Below are 26,365 nucleotides of genomic sequence, written 5' to 3'. Positions count from 1 at the left end.
CGATAGTGTGTGAAGTCGCTTGTGTTGATGCTTTGTACGTATGAGGCAGGTGTTTGCACGGTCGTGCTGTAATGTCTGTGTTTTCTCTCTCAAGTTGCAGAGCCTGTCTCTCCAACAAGAGACACACACAGAGGTTGCAGTGAAGCTTGACCACGTCTCTGAGAGCACATCACAAGTGATTACCATTCCTTCGTGGGCCAGGCTCTTTGGCATTAGCAGCGGGTCAGATCGTATCTCTGGTTCTTGTGCACTTGTATATTTGTTATCTGCTGAATGATGTGTCCTATCTGATGTGACACAGTGGCCGAGCCTCTGACCGCTTTTATTATGCTCTGGCCCACAGAGTGACTAAGCCGAGGCGAGCAGCTGCTGCGTTCGCATGCTGTTATCGTTCCTTTTCATTTAGCAGCACAGCTAACCTCATGCCCACTCTCCAGTAATCACACAGGCATTCTTTAACAACTGTGTCACTTCTCTATTGGCTTTGAAGCGTGCAGCTTACACAAACCCAAATAACTCATGTAAATGTTTGACATGAGGACAAGTTGTGTTGAAAGACGCTGTTGAAAGAGGGTGAAGGAAGGCACTGTGGGCCAGAGTCACTGATTAGAAGTGACTCTGCTACCAAGAGAGCAGTGCAGGTGCCAATTCAGCCTTCCAGCGGCCACACAATTGAACAAATGCAGGAGAGGGTTCTTTAATCTCCGTCCTCATGTTTGTGAGCCCAGTGATTGCCCCTATACCAGGCACTTCCTTATCCTTCTGATACAGGAAATCGCTGTTTGAAAGATTAAGATAAGAGAGAGAGCCGCAGCCGTTCTCAGATACAGGCATCTGGATATATACCAAACTCCATTCCTACTGTGTAAATTCAGTAAAATCTCTAACTTTTCTTATAAACATACTGTATATGAAGAACTCACCTGATAAAGCATTGTCATGTTTTGTGAAAAAGATTGTGTACAAGAAGTTGCTTGTACTTTTTGTGCTTTTTACAGCTTTGTCCGGACACTCTGTAGGAAGTTGCAAATTCCTTTTACATCCATAAGTTAAATACCACACAGAAAGTCAATATTTAAACATTCACATTGCAACTTAAAGAGCTGATTGCTAAAGAATATTTTTTGCTGCAACTAAGTAGTAATTTCCCCAACTTGGATCTAAGCGTCACCCACAGACAAGCCAAGAATTTTCTCTGACTGCCAACGATTGGCATGTTTGCAATAGATAAGTAAACAGAAATCTGCTGAAGTAACATTACAGTGGGATGAAGACAGATTGGCCCATTTCTCCCAGATCACAAAGCAGATATCAGCTGTGTGTGTGCTCAATCTCAACCTGATCCTCAGGTTCATCTCCACTTTCTTGGCAAACATAACAAACAACTAGGGCAACTGTGCCCAAGAGGACAAACACACCTTCATAGAGGTACACGGGCAGCAGACACATGTGTGAAATTAATAATTCACTGACTAAGACACAGACAAATTAATGAGAAAGTCTGAGACTTCCATATGGTAATGCTTGTCATGTCAAGTAAGTCTCTTAAACCTGTGGCACTGTCGCCTGTGGTGTCTCAACTCATTGCTGCACCTTTTAAAAGTTGATCCAACTGCCAACTAGGCAATCCTGCAATTTTCCAAACAGAAGTCTCTGAAGGTGTTTTGTGCAGAGTTCCATCATTGCATTTGAAACGAAGCCTGTCTTCTGGGGAGTAATGCAACTGTCTTAACTGGAGTTTTCCTCCTCCGTACCAACAGCGTTCAAAATATTTGGCCAGGATTCCAGACAAGTGCTGCCTTTGATGTGTGACAGCATGCCACCTCTCCGCCCCCTCTTCAACACCTTAATTATCACTCCAGCCACTCCAGCGTGTGTGTGAACTAACACACCCCTCCCTGTCAGGTTGGAAACTGCCTCAGGACGCTGCTTAGGTAGTGCAGCTTATATGTAATGTGCCAGGGGCTAACGGGGTATTTGTCACTTTCTTACACTACTTTAGAAGACTGAAACAAACTCTATTTAACACCACATTTTCCAATTTAGTGCAAAAAAGATCATAGCTTGTGTACTGTCGCTCTAATGCTTCACTCTGATCTTGCCGTGATCGTCGGACAGAGGGACGGGCTGATGCAGTGGCTGCAGTGTCTAATTATCAGCCACACGTTCCACAAGGGAAAACCACAGACCCGTGAAGTGAGCAGGTGATTGCTACACACTTCGCTCCACATTGCTCATCCCTCCCTCGCTGTTCAGTATTAAAGCAACAGACCGCAAACTCTTGTTTCTTCCCAAATCCATCCCCCATTCTCCTCTTTACCTTCGGGAGTTCTCCGCAGGGAGTAGTGAAGGCTTCAAGCAGCAACACGCTCTGCACTGTCACAGGCAGCGGCCTGCACTTTTAATTTACTCAATTTGAAACCGAAGAAATATGCAGTGGGGTGGAACACCCATATCAGTGTCATCCAGTGAGTGTCGAGTGCCGGGATGTGTGTTTACTCGCTGTTAAGTTTCTTTCTCTTTGATGTTTGGTTTAAACACACACTCTGGAGTTTTTCCATGATCCAATCACTTACCCGATGCCTCTTGTGAATTTGCCAGGAAAGTTATGAGTGGGGTGGGCTGTGTACTGTTAAGTCACACTGGATACAGTAATCGCTTCTTAATGAGAGGAAGTTCTAACGTTACCAAAGCACACAGCAGAGTAGGATGCATTAACAGCTGAATATGATACACAAAATCCAGTCTTCTCTTTCCCTTGTGTCACCGTATGATGGGAAATCATTTCATATAAGACAGCATTAACCAGTGAGCTTTCTTATTTCTGGAGATGTGATCCCGAGAGTGCAACGCATGCCAGTGAATTTTTCCTGTCCAAACATATTTGTACGGGAAAAGTTAACCTTGGCCCGTGGGCTATTAATTTAAGATGGAGAGATATGCTATAACATGTAAGCCCGCTGCCGCGGAGATCACCGTCGGCAGCCAAGTATTCTCTAAGGAGGAGGAGTGCTGGCTCAGTCTGACAGTGAGGCAAGTCTCCTCTATGTTCCTATACCTCATTTAACCAGGTAAGCTCACAAAGAATATATTCTTATTTATAATGGTCTGAGGAAGGGGCTGCAATAGAATGGTGGACCACATTCAGCACTTCTCAGTGCAACCACTTTATTGTACTACAAGCCACTGCAGTACAATACATGCAGCCACTGAGGGTTTAGCATGAAACACTCTTGCACAAATCTGCAAACATGAATACATGAATTTAATATTTGCACTGGAGGACAGTGTTGCATATACTAAACCAGTGTCATACAGCGAATGAAGAACTCAGTCTCTATCTCAAATCTAATGCAATGCAATAAAAGTGTACAGGCCAATAAATAAAATAAACCATCTGTGTACTTTTCACTTTTTGGCTCCTTGTTTTATTGTTGGCCCAGTTTCGATGCTACTGGATAGACTTCCCTGCTCAGACAATCATTATTGTTTTAATGCAAGGATCATATTTGTAGTTGAGATTTTGCAGTTATGCATGCAGGCAGAGAGATAAAACAATTAACCTCTCAACCTCAAACTGGTAGCAATTAAGGTGATGCAGGGTAATAATGTTGTGTGTGAGACATTTTAGGCATAGTGTGTGTGAGGATTAAGGGCTTTTTAAAGGAGTTAAGTGTGTAGAGACTCTCATAAGTGTTCCCTGTGTGTATGCCAAAGGCCATGAAAAGACCCCCAACCTATTTGCATTAAAGTTGGTGCAGAGAATCAGTGTTTTGAACCACAAACATTGGCCAATGAGTGAGTTGTTTGGGCCTGTGAATTCAAATTTGACATTGAATAAATTGGGATTGGCTCCAGCCCCCAAGGGCCCTTTAAAGAATAAGCAGGTAAATATGATGGATGGATACAGTTGATGATTAAAATTCAAAAACCTTCACCATTAAAAAACTTGCTTATCAATAGTACAAATTCACTTGGACCTAAACCCCAATATTTTTGCTTGGGGTTGTTTTTCACTTCGCAAAACTCTCTGTGGGATTTCTGATGTGTTATTGATAATGGCTCAGCAAATTAATCAGCAACATTAATTTGTGTACTTTGTTTTCTACAGGGAAGGTCATGCTGCCTATGCAAGGTAGTAAATAAACACAAAACTGAACATTATTGTCAGTATTGTCAGTATTCAGATTCTTTACTAAAATAAAAGTAGCAATGTCACAATGTAAAAATATCCCAAGTGAAAGTCCTGCATGTTAAATCTCATTTAAGAAAAAGTAAAAAAAGTATGAAAAGCTGGTTGTACTTTAAGTATTAAAAATAAAAGTACTCCGTAGAAAATGGCCCTTTATATATTATTATATGTGACGTATTGAAATTGTTAATACTGAAATATCAATGTGCACGTAGCGTTGAACTGTTGTAGCGGTGGAGCTAGTTTTCACAACTTCTTACACAATTAGGTAGTTTAGTACAGTGGTTCCCGACCTAGCGGTCGGGCCCCTCCAAAGGGTAAGAAGAAAAAAATGAGGGGCTTTGAGATGTTTAATGAGGTGGGAAAGAGAATTTTGCTACACAAAACTTCACAGATTTTTTTTTTTTTTGCAGTTTTTTGTAAAATATTGAATAATTTTACCTCTTTGGGACTCTGAACAGTCAATAATCTAGGAGGTTTAGAGTGGAAATGACCCTTTGGTGAGACTGCTGACAATTCTTAGACATCCGAAACATGACAACGGGGCCCCAGGTAGCCACTACTTTTCTGCAGGTTGGTTTATTCTTTAAAAATGTATTGTATTTTTGCATGTGTTGTTTTAGGTAAAACCTTGCTCAGTAAAGTAACTATAACAGTCAAATAAAAAGAGTTATAAGCTGAGTGGAGAAAAATGTTTCCCTCTGAAATGTAGTCATGAAGTGGAATACAAGAATAAAGTATGAAGAATTGGAAATACAAATTACAAATAATTCTAAACTGGTCTGAAATAAAGTACAGTATATGTACATACATATTTACTCTCCACCACTCATTACTGTATCTTCCCTTCACATCATGTGAGGAGCTGGGCTGGGGTCTGTCTCTCACGACTTGTGTGATCTGTAGCTCTGCACAACATCAGTTGGCTCTGATGCCAACATTAAACTAGAATGTGTTCAGGACTCATCTTACTCAGCTCCCTGTCCTCAAACACTGGCACAAACCTTCTTGCAGCCAGAGCAGAGTGTTGAGTTGTGGGAACTGGCAGTGGGCCGTGTCAGCCAACAGCACCATGAGATGCTGGGAGAGAGGAGAGGATTGTCTGAGTTCAGCAGACTGAGGAAAATGGACTGGATTGCCTCTCACTAGTGGACTTCCAAGTCTGATCTGGGCCTGTGTAATTACTTCATTTTCTGTACACTATTTCACGTGCACTGTTGTACACATAGACGACATAGAGGGAAAATGAGCAAGAAATGAGAGAGATCTCATACACTGACCTCTTCTTATTTCTGTGCAAGTGCGGGCGTGCTAGCATAAGAAAGTAAGTAAATGAGTAAAGGGAGAGACACTGAGTGCGAGGATCAGGTTCCCTCACCGGCTTACATTCACCTCTAACAGAGCCATTGCCATTCCACCATGGGGAAGCGGTGCAATCCAGAAACAAAGCTGCCGCTGTGTGTGTGCAGACCCCCCAGAGTGAACCTAAACCGTACATGCAGTGATAGGCTACTTTAAACGTTTTTCTGGCTCTAATAGACACACTTTTACACTATTCCTAGCCTCTAAATCTCCAGGATAAGTCTGTGTGTGCAGAAAATGCTGTCATGCCCTAATGTGGATAACAAAGAGCACAGCAGCTCAGCCTCTCTGAGCCTTTCCTGTTTGAAATTGTAATCTCCTACTTTGAGTATGTAGTTGTGTTTGGAAAAAAGCGGATTTAATGATATCTGAGCTCAATAAAATGTGACTGGCTGAATAGATCAGGGATCTTTTCCAAAATGAACTATCCTTTGTTTTAGGCATTTGAAATTTAGCTAAGTGCCAGCTCTTCAAATGTTTTATTAATGTATCAAAAACCTCCTTCTTCTCCTTTTGGGAATTACCACACACTTTTACACAACCCTACAAATTTCTCTCTATCTTCTCAACATAGACAACACAAGAGCTTCTCCTCAACATCATTCTGAGCAGCTCAGTCTCTCTGCATGTCTGTCCAGGCCGATTGTGACTAGGTGTGTGCCTGGCACAAGTCTCAGTCCAGGGACCTGCTGGGCTTGTTTCCACAGGCGGCCTGACATCTAGAGCAGTGTAGCAGCTGAGCTCAGTCTGCTGCTATAATACGTCCTCCGTCAACATTTCATACGAGCACAATGCCATGTGCCCCTGCTGAGGTGAAGGTTGACTTTGGGACTGAGCTGAGAAAGGCAGACGGAGTAGGGAATGATGTCTAGTAGCTGGAACACCTTTACGCATTTTTCTACCAGATTTCCTAGTCTGTTTTTTTTCTGTTCATTTCAACAATTTCATACCTATGGTATCGGAAGGCCCAGTGGCATTTAGGCTTTGGCATGGACTTTAACTGTAAATCCTGTGCAGCACTACCTCTGTAGAGTCCCAAAAAGTGTTAAATGGTTAAAGATACTTAAACTCTGATTCATTCAGTCATAATGAGAGGGGACTTCTGTTGGTGTGATTTCTTCAACAACACCATAATTTAATAGGCGTAGCTCTCTGTGATGTAGGCTACATTACAATTGGGTATGGTGATAAGGTGTGAGGAAAGATATTCAATTAGAGTTCATTACAGTGAGTCATGTTTTTACTGTGAAGTAAAATTTCGGACATGCTGTGTACATTCAGACCAGAGCATCTGTGTATTATCTGATGATTGTGAGATGAGATTACATGTGTTTGTTTCTTAATGTGCAGCTCTGTATAGGCTGTGTCGTTGCTATGCAGTGTTCACATTCCCTTTTCAGCTGAAAGACGGTCCCACCCAGCCTCTCTGACAACAAACACACACCTAGGGGTCGCTGACAACCTGCTTCAGGAAGGGCTTCAACTGGCCCTCGGAATGCTTGTGTGTGTGAACAATTCGTTCTTATCCGATTCCGTGTGCTTCACTCTATCCACACGCGCACATAAACACAGCTAGTGTGTACTGGGACTCATCATTCAACTTCAGTCTCCAACACAAATAATCACAGGGTCCGACCACATGTGGCAGCTCCTCTGCACAGGGCTTTGACAGCTGTCAATCTCGCTGCTGACCTGTAAACATTACTTCGGTGGACACAGTTATTAAATCAAACTGTACAAATATAGCAAATCTAATGCTATTAATCTTTGCTTATTGTCGTAACCCTGTGTTAAATTTAGATCTGGCTGGAAAGATTGGTAATATCAGATTCCAAAAGGAGACTGTTTAAAAAGGTCTCTATTTTAAGGCCCAATGGTGGACATGTTGATGGCTTTGCATGCTTTGGTATCCAGACCTCCTCCGCAGCACCACCTAACAACCTCGCAAGAATGTTTCTCAGTAACTTCAAACACACTGAATATGACAGCACATACAAAGCTTGCAAAAGACCTGGTTATTTATCAACTGTCTGAAACATTTTCAAATCTTAAAATTATTCCTATTTTTAAAAGTGTGGGATGCTGATTTTAAGGTCCAACACACCATGTTGACTACAAAACTAACTGTATTTGACAGTTTATTCTCCGGTTTCTCTCCACCACATTTTGGACGCTAAATCAACACAGGAACACAAGAAACTCGGGGTAACCTCAAAGTGTGGTTCCCTGTTTCAGGTTTCTGTGGTCTGTTGGTTGTAGAATAAAGCTAAACAGTAAAATGGGACTTTCCTGCTGTTTGAGTGAAAACTTCAGTGTTTGTCCAACAATATGTGAATGCCACCCTCTAATGCCTCTCCCCTATAGATGGGGGGGGTGTGTGTGTTTGTCTATGGCGTGGCATGGGGCCCTTTCGGCCCTGCCTGTACATGGTTGCTGAACCAAGAGGAACATATCAAACAAACACTCCAACACAGAGCTGGAGGAAGATTGGGTTACTCTCGACATGAGGGGACGTGTTGACTGCATTGTGTTACCAAAGACGCACACTCCTCTGACCTTCAGAGAGTGGTGTCCAGTCAAGGATGGAGGATTTTAAATCCAGCTAAACTCAGTAAATCCACTTTACTCTATATTATATATGGGATTAATTTGTAGTAAACATCATATCTAACTGTCAGACTACTGTTTTTTTTTCCTGACTTCTGCCTAGAAGTCACAGACAGCCAATGATTAGAGACTTTCTAGACCTTTTGATCCACTCGGGTGGTATTAAGCCATCAACACAGTGTGGCAGACACTCAGTAGCACTTGTCTCTAATGGGCGGTTTTAAGTTACAACAGTGTTGCTGGAAAACCATCAGATAACTCCACACGGGTATGCAGGAGTGGCATAAGGAATGTGTCAGGTGTGCATGTACATGTGGGTGAAATTGTGCATGTGCACCACAGCTGCCATTAATGGATATATTTTCATCTCCAAACAGAGCTGAGATCTACTGGTACCGCTCATCACTTCGCCTACCTCCTCAACACGTCTGACTACCGGATCCTGCGTATGGATGAGGACCATGATCGCATGTATGTTGGCAGCAAGGACCACATCCTGTCCCTGGATCTCCATGACATCAACAAGGACCCACATATCGTAAGACCATTCCCATTCTCCACCGCCCCTTACCTCAAACTCTGGCCCCTTAAATGGGCTGTTACAATGGGATGAAGCAAGCACCTTTACCTCAGGGTTCACAGCAGTGGCACCCAGAACAAATGTTCTGTTCTATTGCTCTAGCAACAACCACTTTGGTTAGCTCACATTTAGTTTAGTGCACCTTTTTGGTCATTGGATATCCCTTTCCCAATCTTAGCCCCAAAATCGCATAAATGCCAGTGATGTAAAACAGGTCGGACTGTTACTATAAAATGTTCTCTGTTCCCCCCTCGCAGATCCACTGGCCAGTGTCGGAACGAAGAAGGATGGAGTGCCTTGTGAGTGGGAAGGATGCCAATGTAAGTACGGGTGTTGACAGCATGCACAACTTCAGCAGGGCCATTCACCTGAGTTGATTTCCATCAATTTGATAGCCTGAAGAAATAAAACATATAGTTTTTCAAATGCATTGCATTCAAAGCATACAGCTACCACCATTGTTTAAATTGCGCTCACCTGTGGGGTTCAGACCTGGCCCAAACGCTGGTTCCCTTCTGTCTAGCCAAATAGACAGGAATGGATTGGAGCAGAGAAACCCAGTCAATCTCACCATCCTCCTCACTGCCAGTCCAGGGTGGGGAGCAAAACACCACTGGCTGTTTGATATATTGTCCAAATATATTTGGAAGCACAGTATTAGGGTATATTTTTAAAAGAGAGTCATTCAGGCTTAGCATTCGGTAAATTTGCAGGAGGTGTACCAGTAAAATAAGGCTATGAATGTGCCTACTAGACATTTATTGCAGTTTAATTTACTCCAGTCTTTGTGTTTCCAGACGGAGTGTGCAAACTTCATCCGTCTCATCGAGCCATGGAACCGGACTCAGCTGTACGTCTGCGGGACAGGAGCTTACAATCCAGTCTGTACTTTTGTCAACCGCGGACGCAAACCTCAGGTTAGGATTAAAGACTTGATGAATGTACAGACCAAGAAGGTGATCTCTCAACAGTTTTCTCCATCTGCATCATGAACAGCATAACTCAGGCTCTCTTTTTCAATCTCTTACCCAAGTTCTTAATCTCCATCCACCTTACATAAAGTTCAATATACAATGATTTTTCTCCATCATTAAGCCTGCTCATGGTACCATGTCTCTGCATCTGGCAAAGCAGCCAGCACAGCTTCACCAGCATACAGCTGTCGTCCCCAATGAGCTGTTAAAGCTACTCTGTTTAGTCTCAGCCTTTAATGGGACCTCTTGAATTTCTTAAAGCAAGCCAGGCATCACTACCTCGCCATACTCTCCTTTAACACCTCACGCTTCTTTAAATATCACACTTGTTCCCTAATGATGACCAGGGGACTTTTTAAAAAGGGATAAATAAAAGTAAATTTCCCACTGGACTCTCCCTCGAGATCACGAAACAGTGCAGCAGCAATCGAGCTTGAGTACGGATCCTACATGACCCCTTACTAACGAAGGGCTTCCATCCATTCACTCACCTATCCATCCGCCCCTTCATGCATCCGTCCAGGCCACCCGCCAGCCTCTACCATGTGAGATACTGGGTAATTGGAAGTGGGAGCTCCCATTATGGGGTGCCAGTAGAATGTTCCAGTTCTAGTCCATTAATGAGAGGGCTGTTATTTTCCCCGTCACACTGAACAGACAGGTCTGCGCTGTCCCCCCATGAGCACCTTTCTCAGCTGGGCTGGGGAGTTAACTGTGATTGCAAACACATGAAATGATACATTCACAGATGCATGCACACGCATATCCTGACACACATAAGGAACCTTTTTTTGTCATTATTGATTCAACATTCAGATGAATTGTTGTCATTTGATTAAACCACTGCAGGGTATATTCACAGGGTAAGATCTCTAGTGCTTCAACTATGAGCCTTGTAGCATTTGTAAACTGTAATAGTTAAATGTTTTCCTTTGGCAGCAACTTTGAAGGGAATGTATGTAGTATACTGTGGGAGCCGTTATTGACTTAACCACAGGATAGAGAATTATTATTGTTGCCTTTTTCACCATCTGGTCAGTAAAGCCACACACATTCCCTGTACTATCTTGAACGCACATGTATATTTTCCTCATGCGCTTGCATTATATTAATTTCAATAGTATCAGTTTGGGGAGTTTCTCACTGTGCCTGGATCTCAGGACAGATTCGAGCAATCTCCTTCCTCATCAGTGGCGTAACATCCAGACTTTGTTGCTGTCCCCTTTTTTAGACGTCCATGTATCTACAGATGGCCCAGGCCAGAGGAAGGGCTAGCCGCGCAGCTGAACCCAGCGCGGTGCACGAGACACTCGGACTAAAGGTGCGATGTGGGCCCTGTCTGCACCGCAGCCCTGCGTACTGCCCGGGCTCGTGGTCACCAACAGCATGCCCCCTCTCTTTGTGTCTGATCACATTTTGTCAACACCATCTTTAACTTGGCCATCATTTGTTTATCTCCGTAACATTTAGCATGCATCCTTTCCAGTCCGTGCACAATCATTAAAGTTTTGTGTCATGTGGAAATGCATTTAATTTCATGTCATTTTCTCGGGTGTTTCACTCATATTTTCTTCATGTAAGCCTCATTGTCTGAACACCCTTTCTTATCCCTCATTGTTCTTTTTGTTCTTTGCGTTTGTGCTAAATGCCATATTTTGCATGTGAGCTGGGCTATCAAGTGGAAATGGCTTTTCAAAATTCCATTAATTTTTGCTTGGCATAGATTTAATTAAACAGGCCTTCACTGCTGTTCAATGCATGGCATATTCATTTTTATTTAGCATATATTTGAATGGACATGAACAACTGATAGCCGAATCATTCATCCCGCTTATCTGAGTCAATGCAGGATGTCCCACCCATCAGCCCTTCACCACACCGAGCCCTCCACCTTCTGTAGGAATGTGGTGCAGTCTCTCCCACAGAGGCGGCAGGTCTAGTCAGCATCTGACCCACTCCCACAGCAGGCTCTGTTAGCCCAGAGCAAACACCAGCCATCTGTAGCCAACTAGCTGTGCAACAAATGAAAAAAAAAAAAAAAAAAGAGCCACATACTTGAACATGTCTCCACTGTTTGAGCGCTCCAAGCACTTTGAAACACAGAAAGGGGCTTTAGGTGAAGTGAGACACTGTGAGAAATGTTGCAACTTTTTGTTTCTTGTCTGTTTTTAAAAAAAAATATGTTGCTACTTTTCTGAAGGGTCATATTTTACAGAAGGGCACAGATTCCCTCTGGGAAACAGCCAAAGGGAAACTGGAAAAATATTTGTGACCTTTTTCTTTACGCATCAACATCTGGTATGGCTGGGAGTGCGCTGCCAGTACCATCTTATTTGCACAAGTGGTGATTTTAATCAAAGATGAGTAGGGAATTGTGCAGGGGTGCGTGTCTTATCCAGTGAAGTCAGTTTGGCACAGTGCCATACCCTCTCCCCTGCTTTAGTGCTGATGGACAATGACAGAGATGTCTCCGACTCTGTCCCCGTTTTGGGTGAAAATTGGCGATCGGACGTGCTCTGGTCTGTGAGGCGGGGCTACAGGACATGTCATCGCATGCCACTAATTCATTTTCCCCTTCTCACATGTGCAAATTCCTGCCAATCACCCATCAGTGCTTGCGTGCAGCGATGCCACGAGCTGTGAGCATCAGTCATCCAGCATCCATTCCGTTCTTGTTTTCACTGTGCTGGATTACGGGTGTCTGCAGTAGGCCTACACAGCCACAGGCACCGAGAAGCTGAGAGATATTTGGCATGCAGCTTATTATACTGTTGAGAAGCAGCCCACGACACATTGTTTTTCGGCAGTAGAGTGGCATGGAGATGGATTAGAAATTTCTCGGTTTTCCCGCATGTATTTTTCTGTATGAACACACCCTCATTATTCTAATACTTCATCCCCCATCAGGCTGTATAGGTCCCACAGGAGCAGGAGGGAGCACATACGCTGCCTCATTTACCCTACACAAGGGAATCACAGTGACAAAATGAAGAGTGCTGAATTTATTGCTACCTCCGTATGATTTTTTCATTTCAGGAAGAAATCTTCCATTTGGAGCCGGGCAAAGTGGAATCTGGGAAGGGAAAGTGTTCCTACGACCCGAAGCTCAACAGCGTGTCAGCTTTGATCAGTGAGTATCATTTGGGTTTGGTCACTTGAGGACACAGACATGGATGCAGTCCAGGCCAGCTCGTTTTAGGTCTTCAGAGCAACGGCAGTCTCATCCCATATGGATTCTTCATCTTTTATCTCCTGTTTCTTTATATGAGCTTTTCCCTGCTCACAATTTATACTTTTTGTCCAGAAAGGTCTAGCCAAGTGTCCTTTTTCACTCTGTTCCTATTCCCCACTGGGAGCTGCTAAGTCTAATCAGCCTATTCATTGAATCCTAAGGAATTTTTCCTTGTTAGGGTGGAGATGGGCATAATAATATGTGTATCCTCCACTGGGGAATTATTGGCTTCCAATTAAAATACATAGGACATGTTGGGAAAACCTATTTAGTGCTTATATTACTATTTATAGGTAACATTTTCTTTATTCCCATATTACCCAGGGTGTATACAGTCTTATTTCCAATGAAGCCTGAAGTATTTTAACCATGGTCAAGCGATGACATACTTTCAAATCATCAAATTTACAGATGGGTGTCAAATTAAAGGAAAAACCTGAATAAATGAGTGGAGAAACGTAATGAATGTAGATGCTTCCATTAAGGGCAATTACCAGATCTAAACTCAGCTGAACACACTTTAGGAGATGCTGGATTCTCTCCACCACCATCATCAAAACACCAAGTGATGGAAAATCTGTTGGACGAATGCCGTTCATCCCACCAGTAGACTTACACAGATTTGGAAAGTCTATCACAAGTAGCGCTGAAGATCTTCTGGAAGCCTGTCATAGCCCAACACCTTGCTAAGATACAATGTTGTTTTGTTTATTTGAAGAAAGTCATCGGACCAAAATGTCAAAAATAAACGAGGTGATTTATTTAATTTGAGTATGATTTAAGTATATCTCCATTTTCGTTCACTATTTATCTACAGTATCGTGCTTCAGTAAAATAACATGTACCAAGGTTCAGTCTGGACTCTCCAACATATCATCTGTTGTAGTACTCATGAAGGCAGTATCCTCTGTCCCTTTGCCCAAGGTCACTTAGTCAGGTCCAGACCCCACAGTTGCCACGAGTGAAAGGCGATCTCTCTGCGGGGTTAGACAGCAGGTGTAAATCACTGGCACTGCTCTAACCACATTAGCGCAGTGCCAGCTGACCAGTATGGAACCAGTGCTGTCATCCAAGATGGATTTACCTCCCACCTCCACCAGTTAGCATCATACAAGGGACACTGTTGTTAGCGTTGATAAGGATTAAGAACCCTGTACCACAGCAATAGATTTACCACTGACAACTCACTGCTCAGCTCTCCACCACATTAGACAACCTATCATCCATGGACATTTTAATGATATGTCATCAGTCTCCATTTGCACTGCTGAGGACCATGACATTGAATATAATGGTGGTAGGACAGTGTTTTTTTTTTTTCCCCCCTCTGCTCTACCTCCTGCCGTCTCTTTACTCCATCCCTAAGAGCTCTGACAGTCACACCTGCTCTCCAGTGGGGCCCTGACAGCAGCTGGAGGACCAACACCTTGCCTTCCTGTGGCTTAACAAGGCTGTTGTGTACATTTGTCAGTCTGCACACATGGATGTGCTCATATTTTATGTCCTTATGGAGTGCGTGCGAGGGCTGTTTGAGAAAGTTTTACCACTCTTTTTTTTCAATATGATTTACACATCCTGTAATTTCTTAATGATTCCCTCAAAGTTTCAAGGAAAGAACAATGTAAGTTAAGACTAATTACAAAGGAAATAGAGACACTCTATATTGTAAATACCCAAATATTCATTTTAGTTTTTAAGAATAGAACCAGATAAAGAACCCAGTAAATTATATAGTAGTTATTAGTTGCCAGATCTTTACAAGCGCTCGTCAGTTTCCACAGGACGTTCCTTGAAAGAAATGCTATAATCTTAGTGAATGGAGTAACTAATAGAGATAAGTTTTAACCCCAGAAAATATGAATTCGTTACTGGAAACTTAATTGTCTATATTAAATGTCTATTGTTAAATATTTCTTGTCTGCAATTGCAACTACACTAAAATTTACAAATTTTTGTTCAGTTCACCTGCTCTGCACTGACTAAAATGTAGGTAAAACTTTAGTAAACTTTAGTGACTTCTTGCCCTCCATATATTACACTCAGTATGAAGCCATCTTGTGCATATTTAGGACTGTCGTGGGGGCTTCTTAAAAAAAAATGAATTCGACTGAAAAAAAAAAATGTTGGGGGACTTTTTCAACCCACTTCTTTTTTTTTTAGCATCAGTTTCAATAGTTTACGCCAGCAAACGACAGGTAATGAAATCTGGTAGTGACAGTTGCCATTTCAGCCAACAAAATCCACAGTTGTTCGATTGAAATGAGGAGCTTGCATTAGTTTACTTCTGTGTGACACGGGAGACTAATTCTTTCAAAGATTACTGTGATTTCTGAGTGGTATATCTGCCTGTTTTCATGGTGAACTGCATCATGTGCTGTGGAATGGAAAGCCTGACGGGTGTAGTTACAGTAATGAAGGGGGACAGGGCTTAGTGAATAGTCAAATGAACACTGTTTCCATTTTCCCTGTAATTAATAACAAATTACATAGTCCTTTCCATAAACCTTCTAAAAAAAAATTACAGTTACATTTCAGTTCTTTTCTAGGAAAGTTAAGGAAACTAAAGTATCATGAAGTATGAGAATATTAATTATTAATAAGGATATGAAAATAATAATATCCTGACCACTTTGGGTCTAAATGAAGACAAATGTGTAGATGATGACTTTCTTTTTTATGCTGAGCTGCTGTATTGTGGAATGAAGAGTCCTGTGATATACGGCTCTAAATATACTTTTTGAAAAAAAAAAGCCTTTGTATTTTGTGCCAAGGGTGACGCTGGAATAATGTCAGAGTCAAGGAATTTGACTAAACTAAACTGTTTTCTCCCTTTCTCAGATGGTGAACTGTATGCTGGGGTCTATGTTGACTTTATGGGAACAGACTCTGCCATTTTCCGTACTTTGGGGACAAAGACTGCCATGCGGACAGATCAGTATAACTCCAGATGGTTGAATGGTAAATGTCCTATTTAGCCTGTAAATGATACGTAGGGCTTTCATCCAGTTTATACAGTTTTCTTTCGTGACCTTTTAATACATAATCCAAACAGGCTTCCAAATGCACGTATAGCTGAAATGTGAAGATTCTGGTGTTTGCATGTGTTTAGAGTCATTCAACAAAGCAGGAAATGCTGACAGTTTATAAATGATTTCAGCCAGATGTTTTCCCATATCCTTCCCTCACCTAAACATCTCACCATCTCTTCTCCCCACAGACCCCACTTTCATCCGTGTACACCTCATCCCCGACAGCGCGGAGAGAAATGACGACAAGCTGTATTTCTTCTTCCGGGAGAAGTCTTCCGAGATGGGCCAGAGTCCTGTGACCCAGTCCCGTATAGGACGCATCTGCCTGGTGTGTAAACAGTTAGGAGCGTGTTTGTCTTAGGGTGTAAACATAATGAAAAGAAAACCCGCATTGATATGAAAACCAGGCTGGAGTCTCCTGAGGCGAGTCACCCACTGTGTTTCAATGTTTACAGCTGCAGGACTAGTATTTGGCCAACACTGACGTGCTGGAATCCACATGTGTCTTTAACCTTCCTGTCTACAATGCATCCCTCTGTCTGTGAAATTGCCCTCTGAGCTCTGACCTCGTGATCTCCTGACCTCTCTCCCTGGTAGTCCTAAAAAACCTGAAGCTTTTAGTGTACATAGAAGAGAAAAACTCACTTCCTTTAAAAAAAAAAAAAAGTTTTTTCAAGTCTTTCTCAGTTAAACTAGAATTCCTCCACAAAAGCCCGTGTGCCCTAGAAATACAAAGTGAGCTGAGGCATGAAAACAAACAACAACAAATGTCTCAGAAGGCTTATGGGTCATCTTTCTGAGCCTACAGTGTCTGTGCGATGTAGGTGAAGGTTTGGGTACATGTGTGATCAATGCAGCGGGTATATGAGTATGGGTATGAGGGAGAAAATGTGGCTTACGTGTGCTCATCACCTCAGCTGTTCACCGTTGTATTTATTTCAGGGGGTCAAGCGCTGACCCGGCACACAAACACTCATCCCCCTCTCAGCAGGCTCTGCCACGGCTTCCAGAGACCTGGTCCTGTCATTCTTACTTCGCCACACATCTGGATACTCTTACTGCCATTCTCTGCACCCTGCACCACCGAACACACTTAGCCGTATACTGTAATTACACTGGAAAGTATGAAAACATTTCAGCTCCCAAAAAGGGGATTCATCAAAAGTGCAGGACCTCCTTTTAAAACAAAATAGAAAAATATATGATTTCTTATCAAAGTGTGACATTCTCTAAAGATGGGGGTTCTGGAAGCACATACTGGTCTCAGCTCTTTCTTACTGGGATGGATTCTGGCCTCGCTCCACCACAGATGGAAGTGTCTAAATAGGAGGAGACAGTGTTTACCGTCTCATCCCCCCTCCTTCCTTTTAGCTTCCCAGCTTTGCAAAGCAACATGTACTATATAGCGTGTGTATGTGTGGGTGGCTCCACCTGGGTTTGTTTTTGGTTGGAGGACAGAGGAGGATGTGAGTGTGCTGTGATTTGAGTGATGGAGAAACTGTTCTGTGTCTCTTCCACCCTTTCAAATACAGAATGATGACGGGGGCCACTGCTGTCTGGTCAACAAGTGGAGCACCTTCCTGAAGGCCAGACTCATCTGCTCGGTGCCCGGGGCCGACGGCATGGAGACGCACTTTGATGAGCTCCGTGAGTACAAAGACCTTTACAACTGCAAGCAGTTTTCAGCTGAAATGGTGATCTGTACATTCCTTGGTGTGGGTGGGGGGTGTTATATAGACTTCCTTGTCAATCAAACATGCTCCTAGCACTGTGATGTCTTTTCCTTGGATTTTTCTTTAGGTGGTGCTTTCTCTGTCAGGTCAGCCAAGGCTGTCACTGTTCTTCTGCCGGAAAACATCAAACACAGCCAGGGCTGCAACTAACAATTGTTTTCAGTACCAGTTAATCTGCAGAGTACTTTATTGATTAATTGATTAATAGATTCGTCAAGAAAATGTCAGAAAAATGTTTAAAAAAAAACAGCCACTATAATACCCCAGAGTCCAACATGATGTCTTCCAATGTCTTGTTTTATCTGACCAAGAGTCCAAACCCAACCATGTTTAGTTTACTATCATCACTATATGAGAAGGAGTAGCATCAAAACCTCAAATTGGAGAAGCTAGAACCGGAGAATATTTGGTATTTTTGCTAATACCTCGTAGACATCTTAATGATTATCAAAATAGTTGCCCATTAATTTTCTGTCTATCCACTAATTGACTAATTGAGTAACTGTTTAAGCTCTTAAAACCTTATTTGCTGTGCACCTGGGGCACAGACATCTATTTTATCGGATGTTATGACCAGGTGTTCAGAGCAGCAAATGTAAAAGTTTGTGTCTATCAGGGACACGGAGTAGTAAAATGGACATTTTTTATACAAAGAAATACTACTTTTCACCAAACGTATTAGTATTTGTATTGCTAACACATTCTTAGAATGAACTTTTGTTACACCAAAATTTCTTCTTTGTGCAGTTAATCATTTTGACAGTAGGTATCGAATGGCAAGGAAAAAGCACAAGAATGACGACTGGATTTATCTGACATATTAATTTTCAGTTTCCTGTCATGTATGATCACATCTGAAATATTAAGCAGAGAACAGTCTACTGCAGGGTCTGCTGTTTCTACTACATCAGCTGCATTACACACCAGAGCTCAGTCCATGACCCATATGGCAGCCCACTACCATCACATGGCCCATACAGCATACTGTAATGTGAATGACACACAGGCAGTCTCACCGCTGTAGTTTTCATTTTCTTTCAAGGTGTCTTGAACGAAAGTGCCTGTTTTTTGTGTGTGTAAGGGGGGGGCGGCCTGGTGGCGGGCATATTAGATCACCGAGCAGGAATGTCTGTGACTGTTTGTGAGAATATTAGCCTCTCGAGAGGAATCTCTCTCTCTGTCTCACTGGTTTAAAATAGAGCCACAGAGTGATAAGGGACTGATGCGTGAGGCTACTGTTGCTCTTGAACTAATCTCAGGAATGAAAAGTGCCATGACTGTTGAATCCAATGATAGCTTTTTGTCTCTTTATCTCACTGACACGCTCCTTGCTTTTAACTCAACCCGCCTGCATTTCTAAAAGATGTTTTGTTTTGTTCGACACACAAGTGACACGCACTCGAAAACTCTGTGGCCTTTTTGTGTGTGCAGACACTTCACCTAAATTACGTGAAAGCGGTTCTGAGTGGGAATGGGCTCACTTTGCCTTTACAAATGCAGGTTCTGTCTTTACTGGTCAGGTCTCTGTTGACACAGGCGTGCAGTGCAGAGTGGCTCTCTAAGAGGGTTGGAGAGTCAACATCTGTTGGCGCTGATGATGATTTTCAGGATAGTGACTGAATAAGGCTGTAAATGGGTGGTGGAACAGACTAGTGCAGGAACAGGGGCACTCATGTCAGCGCAGACATGTCCATGGAGAAAGAAAGACACATGCACTTGCCAGTTTGCAGAGCAGCCATCCCTGCCAAGGACTACTAGAGGGGACAGTAAATTGGTTGTGATTAAGTTTCATGCTAATAGCTTCACATTTACCATCTAGTTTGAATGTTTATAAAGATCTTTCCCTGGAGGGTTTGTCTTTACAGAGGAAAGTGGAGATTTTAGGATTTCCAAAGGGCAAATGGATCTTTAACTACTGCAAATTAAATGTAGGTCATTAAATTATTAGTTTGACAATTTGGGAAACACGCTTATTCACTTTTTTGCCAAGAGCTATATGAGAAGATTGATATCTCTCTCATAGCTGTCTGTTCAACGTGAACCTACAGCCAGGAGCCAGATGACTGGAAACCTGGGAAACAGCTAGCCTGGCTCAGTCCAGAGGCAACAAAATCCGCCTCCCAGCACCTCTGACACTCACTAATTAATCCTTCATGAATTTTGGGTCTAATCTGCACAAAAAGTGAAAGATGAAAACAACAATGTTTGCCTGGCAACCAGGGGAGGAAGTCACTGCGCCTGACTAACAAATATTCCCACACGTAACCTCCCATAAAACAACAAATTGTGGGTTTTATACTTCACATGCACGGATTAAACAAACAAGATATATCATGTTAATTCGAGAGCTCTGGAAGTGCTGGTAGGGGTAGGATTTTTTTTTCACCTTGTTTCCAGTCTTTGTGCTAAACTAAGCCCCCCTCCAAGAATTTTAATAAAAATGACTTTACAAATCATTACTGAGAATTTGTTGAAATGTCCAGACCAGCTGTATGCCTGGTGTGGTAGTCTTATGTAGAAAGACAATATGGCAAAGTACAGCTGAGACCTGGGGAGTTTTTACAGTTGGAATATGTAGCACTTATTGGTTCTATCTGACAACTTGTACATGACCCATAGTGATTTGAAACAGTGTTATGATGCTTTTTCTACTCAATAGTATTCACAACAATAGAGGGCACTGCTGCATTTTAGATGAGGGCTGCTGTAAAACAAGTCTCTAATCAATAGCTAGAGGGATGAAAAGGCAGAGAGAGAGAGAAGCGAGTCAAATAGAGAAAGAGAGACGGACACAAAGAGAAACAGACAGCGCCCAAAACCCAAAGGTTGATCGTGCAGAAGTTGAAATTTGAAAGGGATGTATGAGATTTTATTGCCATACAAGCATAGGAAAGAGAGTTGTGAAATTTGGATCCTTTCCTGGCTGCTATCGACACGCAAGATCCCCTGGAGCTAAGTCATCACTGCCTTGTCATGATAGCTTTTATTGCATATCACATACCCTTTTCCCCCCATGCTTTCGTAAGGCCATGATCTCTATATGAGCTCCATCCTCGATAGCTTTATTTTGGCCTCAGCGGTCTCTTGTCGGCATCTGTGCGTACTTGCACATACTTGTGTGTTCTTGCGTACACATCACTCATTTCTAGCGTGCAACAGCTGTATGTCATGTGAAGGATCATCTGGTGTGTGACACACATGACAGACTGTTGGTGCTGTATCCATGCTAACTCATGACTGTTCCATTGCAACGGCTGTGGCAGCTGTGGAAGACGACATGATGGTGTGCGTGTGTGCTTGTGTGTACGGGTGTGACTTTGGTAGCTAACTTAGAGGACTAGGGACAATGTGCCTGCTAGCTCTCAGTTTTATCCTTTTCTCCAGGAATGAGCTTGCGGTTGTAGATAGTCCCTAGAGGAAGGCTGGACTGATTCTGTAATGTGGACAAGACCAGAACCCAGCAGTTCAGATTCAAAGACAATACGCACACCCTCCATGTATCATTCTATCTGCATAGCAGCCTGACAAGTAATTTCTCATACCGGTCTACATGGGACTGTGAGCACAAAAATCTGAATTTGTATACTTTTTTTTGCATCTGATCAGTTTAGTTTTTCTCCTTCCATCTCTCCCCTCTGGACTTTCCTCGATTGTGTCTTTACTCCATGGTCATTTTCCTGTCCTGCACAACTAGGTTTGGAGAACATTCTCTGTTTCCGTTGAAGGCCCGTGTCCTATTGTAGGCAGTGAACACACCTCCTGGGAATAGTATTTAGGTCAGGTGAGGAACAGGAGAACGGCTTATCACCCATCACGTGTTTAGCTCCTCTTTATTTGTTGGTGTGGACCTTTCCCTCAGTATCAACAAAGGGCTGATCTAAATCGGGCAGTGTCCAATGTCAGAGCCCTGTACGACAGAGTATGTGAGCGTTCATGATTTACAGACCTCCAGAATTGGCTTGAGAGTATATGATGCACTTTTCCCTTGGGAGAGAAGAGATATTTCCTTTCCCTCAAAGTCGAAGACATAAATTATGGACACAGGAGGAGGAGAACCCCTTCACATCATGCTCACATTTGCTGTCTCTTCAGGAGAAGTCTCAGGTGGTTCAGCAATCGCAGTGCTGTAGTCTAAACTGTAGATAACCAGACTGTTCAATTCAACAGCCCCACTGTTAAATATCACAGCCCTGTGTCTGGTCCTGGGATTGAATTGCTTCGTTTAGGATGGTTAGGTGAAATAGCCTCTCAAGGTTTCAGTTTCAATGTGTTATCTTGTCAGTAAAGCCTTCACCATACATGTCCTTCCCGAGGCAATCATTCAGTTTCCTGTTGCCACCGTCGATTGCTATGGTTTTACACCTACTGTTTCTGTCAGCAGGATATGGGAATTGCAGGAGGGCTGTCTGAAAGGAAGAAGTTTTTACCCCTTATTATTTGTATTAGACTGTTGGCTAGTGTTTGTCTTCCTTTTAGCTTTTTCAGCCACGTTAGCAGCAGGACTCTAGCAATAGCGATGTTGGCCTGTTGGTCGGGGAGTTGGTTTTTTGTGAAATGTGTCCTTAACTATTTGATGAATAACCATCAAATTTGGCACACACACTCACGTCCCCCTCAGGATGAATAGTAATATTTTTTGACTTTGCGCCATAAATGTGCAAAATGTTCATATTTTATGTCTAATACTTTGGTTTGTGACCAAAGTTCCTATTAGCTCGAGCTGTACTTTGCGTCTCTTACCAAAATTAGCATGCTAGCACCCTAAACGAAGATATTTAAAAACAATATTATACCCTCTCAACATCAGCATGTTAGTGTTGTCACCGTGAGAATGTTAATATTTAGCTCAAAGCGCCACTGTTTGTAAATACAATCTCACAGAGCTGCTAGCACAGCTATAAACTCTTAGTCTTGTTCTACCGTACTTAATATTACCTTCTTTGCACTTCCGTCTATTTTGTTTATTTTGTTTATCCTACACCTCCATCTTTATAATACTTCATATGCTGAACTAAGACGGTTAACATGGTAAACATTATACTCTCTAAGCATCAGAATGTTAGCACTGTCATTATGAGCATGTTGCTGACATTAGCATTTATCTCAAAGCACTAAGCTGCGCTGCACTCAGTCTTGTTATGAACTAGGCTTACTGCCGCAAAACTAAAGGCAACTAGTCACTCACATGAATCCCTGACCTTTATTCTTTTGGTGCAATTTTTTGATTTCAAGGACTCTCGCAGAAGCATAAAGACACAACTCAAGAGCCCACATTACTCACTATCAAAATTCAGTAATGGATACCATGTCTTTTCAACAAAGATGAGGGTTAAGCCTGTTTGTTGGTGCACTTTTCCTTCCAGGGATGTGTAACCTAAAGGTCTTTCTGGCTAAGAGTGGTTGAATTGAGTGAAAGATGTGTAAATATTAGTAAAGAAGTGCATTTGTGCTGTAGATCGTGATGTTTCCTTTGCCCGCTATTTACACTGATGTGATTTCTCTCTTTTTCCTTACAGGAGATGTTTACATACAGCCAACACAGGATACAAAAAATCCTGTGATATATGGAGTTTTCTCTGTCTCTGGGTTAGTGTACTATTACAGATCCTGTATACACACAACAGCAATAATAGGCTCTGTGTTTGTTACTTGAGATCAATTTTCCTGACTTTTCTTCTCTTCCACCTCACAGTTCTGTCTTCAAAGGCTCAGCAGTTTGTGTCTATTCCATGGCCGACATCCGCATGGTCTTCAATGGACCCTTCGCCCACAAGGAGGGTCCCAATTACCAATGGGTGGCCTACACTGGGAAGATCCCCTACCCTCGCCCTGGCACGGTGAGCCTCACCTCATACTGACCCCACACGTGAAAATCCCACAGCCAACTGGCACATCAGTGATTTCTCTCTGACTTGGTCCTCAAATAGAAACCATGTGAACAAGATAATCGCACCAGCATAACCAAAGTCAAAATATTACTGCAAGAAAAGCTTTCAAATATGCTTTTTCATATGATTATCTCATTTATTTCATGGATTTTGAATACTAAGAGTGTAAATGCTTCTGTTTCTCCCTCAGTGCCCTGGAGGTACGTTCACCCCCAACATGAAGTCCACTAAGGACTATCCAGATGAAGTGATTAACTTTATGAGAAATCACCCAGCCATGTATAATGCTGTGTACCCGGTACATAAGCGCCCCCTGGTGGTTCGGACCAACGTGGACTATGAGTTCACCACCATCACTGTGGACCAGGTGACAGCTGCAGATGGCAACTACGAAGTGCTCTTTTTAGGAACTGGTGAGTGTTTTGTAAAGTGCCATAGAAATGAGGGAAGGAGCCAAATATCAATTTTTTGTCTGCTTATAACTCATCATAGCTCTTTTAGGGTTATTTTTAAATGATTAAGGTGTAAATAAAGTCAGTCTGAACCTGTGAACCCTTTGATCAGAGTGAGAATGGTGAATGAAGAAGTTTGAATAATGGAGAAGAAAAATCCCCCCATGGAAATAAATCCGCTGTAAATGGGGGGCTTGTCTCCTTTGCAATCATTTATCATTAAGTGAAGAGCATTCTTGCCTTTGTGCTCGAGTGAAAATTTAACCAATGCAAGGGTTTGTACCTCGGTCTGTTCACATGAAGCAAACAACAGGAGATTTGTACCTGGAGGGCAGGGGTGGATCAACAGCAGGAGGGAGAGAAAAGAAACAGAAGGGTAAGAGGAGGAGGAGGAGGAGGAGGGGTTACAGTCATCACCTTAATCTTGCCCACTGGTGTAAGAGAGATTGTCTGTTTGTCTGTTTGCCTCAAATCTTTAATAAGACCCCAGGTTGACAGTAGTAGCCACAGCACAGTATGGAGCCCTCACATGTTGCATATGACGCCTCTTAACTGGCGTCTTTGTTCATCTGTGAAGGGGAGGACACTAATGGGTTTGTGTGTGATGGCGGCCTCTGTGGAGGAATGTGTGTCCTTTGAGCTGCTTGTCAGAGGCAGCTATTCCGCGCTGCGGCGAGGCTCACTGCAGAAGTCATAATAAATCTCAGGTGTCCTGCTCACTGGAATGCCAAACTCTTTACAGAAATCAAACATGCCAGAGAAGGCCAGGGAATGTTTTATGGCATCCAAATGAATAGGTCAGGGTAAGAATGAAGCTGAGGATGACAGAAGAGGTTTGTCATGGTGAGTACACTAAGTGGAACAGAGCCTCATGTCATTGAGGAAATGTTAAACTGGAGAGAACCACATGACAGAAGTGAAGACTACAGTGCAGCCTGTTGATATGAGGATTATCCCTTGTTGGCCGTTGCTGAGAGAATAAGAAGGGAAACCAAGGGGCTGTTCACAGGCGGAGGGGTTAGAGGTTGCAGGTGTGTAGCTGACAGGTGTGTATTGTGGTCCACAGACAAGGGGACAGTTCAGAAGGTCATTGTGCTGCCCAGAGATGATCTGCAAACCGAGGAGCTGGTTCTGGAGGAGGTAGAGGTTTTCAAGGTAAGTCTTTTTATCCAATCATTTCTCTTCTTCTGTCATACTTTATCTTACCTCCTTGCACTTCCATCAAGATAACATACTGTGCTCAAAAATAAATTATTTTCTCCATCAAGGTCCCTACTCCGATTACAACAATGAAGATTTCATCCAAAAGGGTAAGCATGTCTCTGCAACAGATTTACTTAACCTTTTCTGACATAAAGAGGAAAGAAGCCACCTTCCAAAGAAAGGAAATGAATGTCACAATCTGGAAAGGTCACAAGCTACATGTATACAGCTGTAATTCCCTGTTGCTTCATAATTCTTATAAAACTCACATGACAAGGGGAGACAATGAAAAAGAGAAATATGGAAAAGACATTAAAGTTTAGTGTTGTTTTTCAAAGTGATTAAAATACTTGGCCTTTTCTACATGGTATGACATCAATCCACAGACAGAGAGTTAGTATTACACACAGCCTGCCAGACTGATGAATTTCAGACAGCTGATCATAAAATTATGATGGCAACCTGATAGAGATGAGCTCAGTATTCTCCCAGTTGATCCAGAGCCTGCTGCTGTTTCAGCACAGTGCATGATTGAATTGTGAAATTTAATCACACACTGCATTTATAGGACTCAAATACTTTTCTTTGAAAACCAACTACCTGATTTCTGTTGTTTGAATTCTCCTGTTGTAATTTTCAATAGTCAATTTCAAGTTGTGCAGTTTCAAAGATTTTATTTAGATTGTATTTTACTGGTGTGTGAAATTGCACACCTTGGAATCAACTATTGAAAATTTGAATAATGGCCTCTATTTGCCTCCTCATACAGTATTTGGCTCAATTTAAAAATCAAAGTGTTGTCCAGTGTTGTGTTAAACACCATTTTCCATCCTCTTTTCTCTCAACAGCAACAGCTGTATGTGTCATCTGCGGTAGGGCTGACACAGCTGGCTCTCCACCGGTGCGATGTGTACGGCGAGGCCTGTGCTGACTGCTGCCTGGCCAGAGATCCTTACTGTGCCTGGGATGGCAAGTCCTGCTCCCGTTACTCCGCCTCGCAGAAGAGGTGAGCGCCAACAGCAGTGATAGCATGAGTCAGACTAACTTCATAAACTATCTGACTGATTCGCCTGGCGTACTGTATGATGCTTAAATTGGACTGCATCGATGGCT

At 42.6% G+C, this 26,365-nt stretch overlaps 1 protein-coding gene across 4 annotated transcripts in view; it reads left to right on the top strand.

Moving 5' to 3' along the window:
• Positions 1–26,365, top strand: part of sema3fb (sema domain, immunoglobulin domain (Ig), short basic domain, secreted, (semaphorin) 3Fb) — a 58,830-nt gene that overhangs the window by 27,012 nt on the left and 5,453 nt on the right. For 2 of the 4 annotated variants that reach the window (XM_040115794.1, XM_040115793.1), the window contains exons 2-15: positions 8,539–8,699; positions 8,999–9,061; positions 9,539–9,658; positions 10,947–11,036; positions 12,752–12,845; positions 15,786–15,905; positions 16,165–16,304; positions 17,509–17,623; positions 23,226–23,295; positions 23,402–23,546; positions 23,788–24,010; positions 25,116–25,204; positions 25,318–25,359; positions 26,101–26,258. In XM_040115794.1, coding sequence (XP_039971728.1) covers positions 8,539–8,699; positions 8,999–9,061; positions 9,539–9,658; positions 10,947–11,036; positions 12,752–12,845; positions 15,786–15,905; positions 16,165–16,304; positions 17,509–17,623; positions 23,226–23,295; positions 23,402–23,546; positions 23,788–24,010; positions 25,116–25,204; positions 25,318–25,359; positions 26,101–26,258 — 1,630 coding nt within the window. The remainder of the gene's footprint in view (positions 1–8,538; positions 8,700–8,998; positions 9,062–9,538; positions 9,659–10,946; positions 11,037–12,751; positions 12,846–15,785; positions 15,906–16,164; positions 16,305–17,508; positions 17,624–23,225; positions 23,296–23,401; positions 23,547–23,787; positions 24,011–25,115; positions 25,205–25,317; positions 25,360–26,100; positions 26,259–26,365) is intronic. The other 2 variants (XM_040115796.1, XM_040115795.1) reach the window with 1 other exon arrangement.

This window comes from Xiphias gladius, chromosome 21 (genome assembly GCF_016859285.1).
Source record: "Xiphias gladius isolate SHS-SW01 ecotype Sanya breed wild chromosome 21, ASM1685928v1, whole genome shotgun sequence".
Classification (NCBI taxonomy): Eukaryota; Metazoa; Chordata; class Actinopteri; order Istiophoriformes; family Xiphiidae; genus Xiphias; species Xiphias gladius.
Note: the sequence above shows the minus strand (reverse complement) of the source record. Positions and strands in the feature narration are given on the sequence as shown.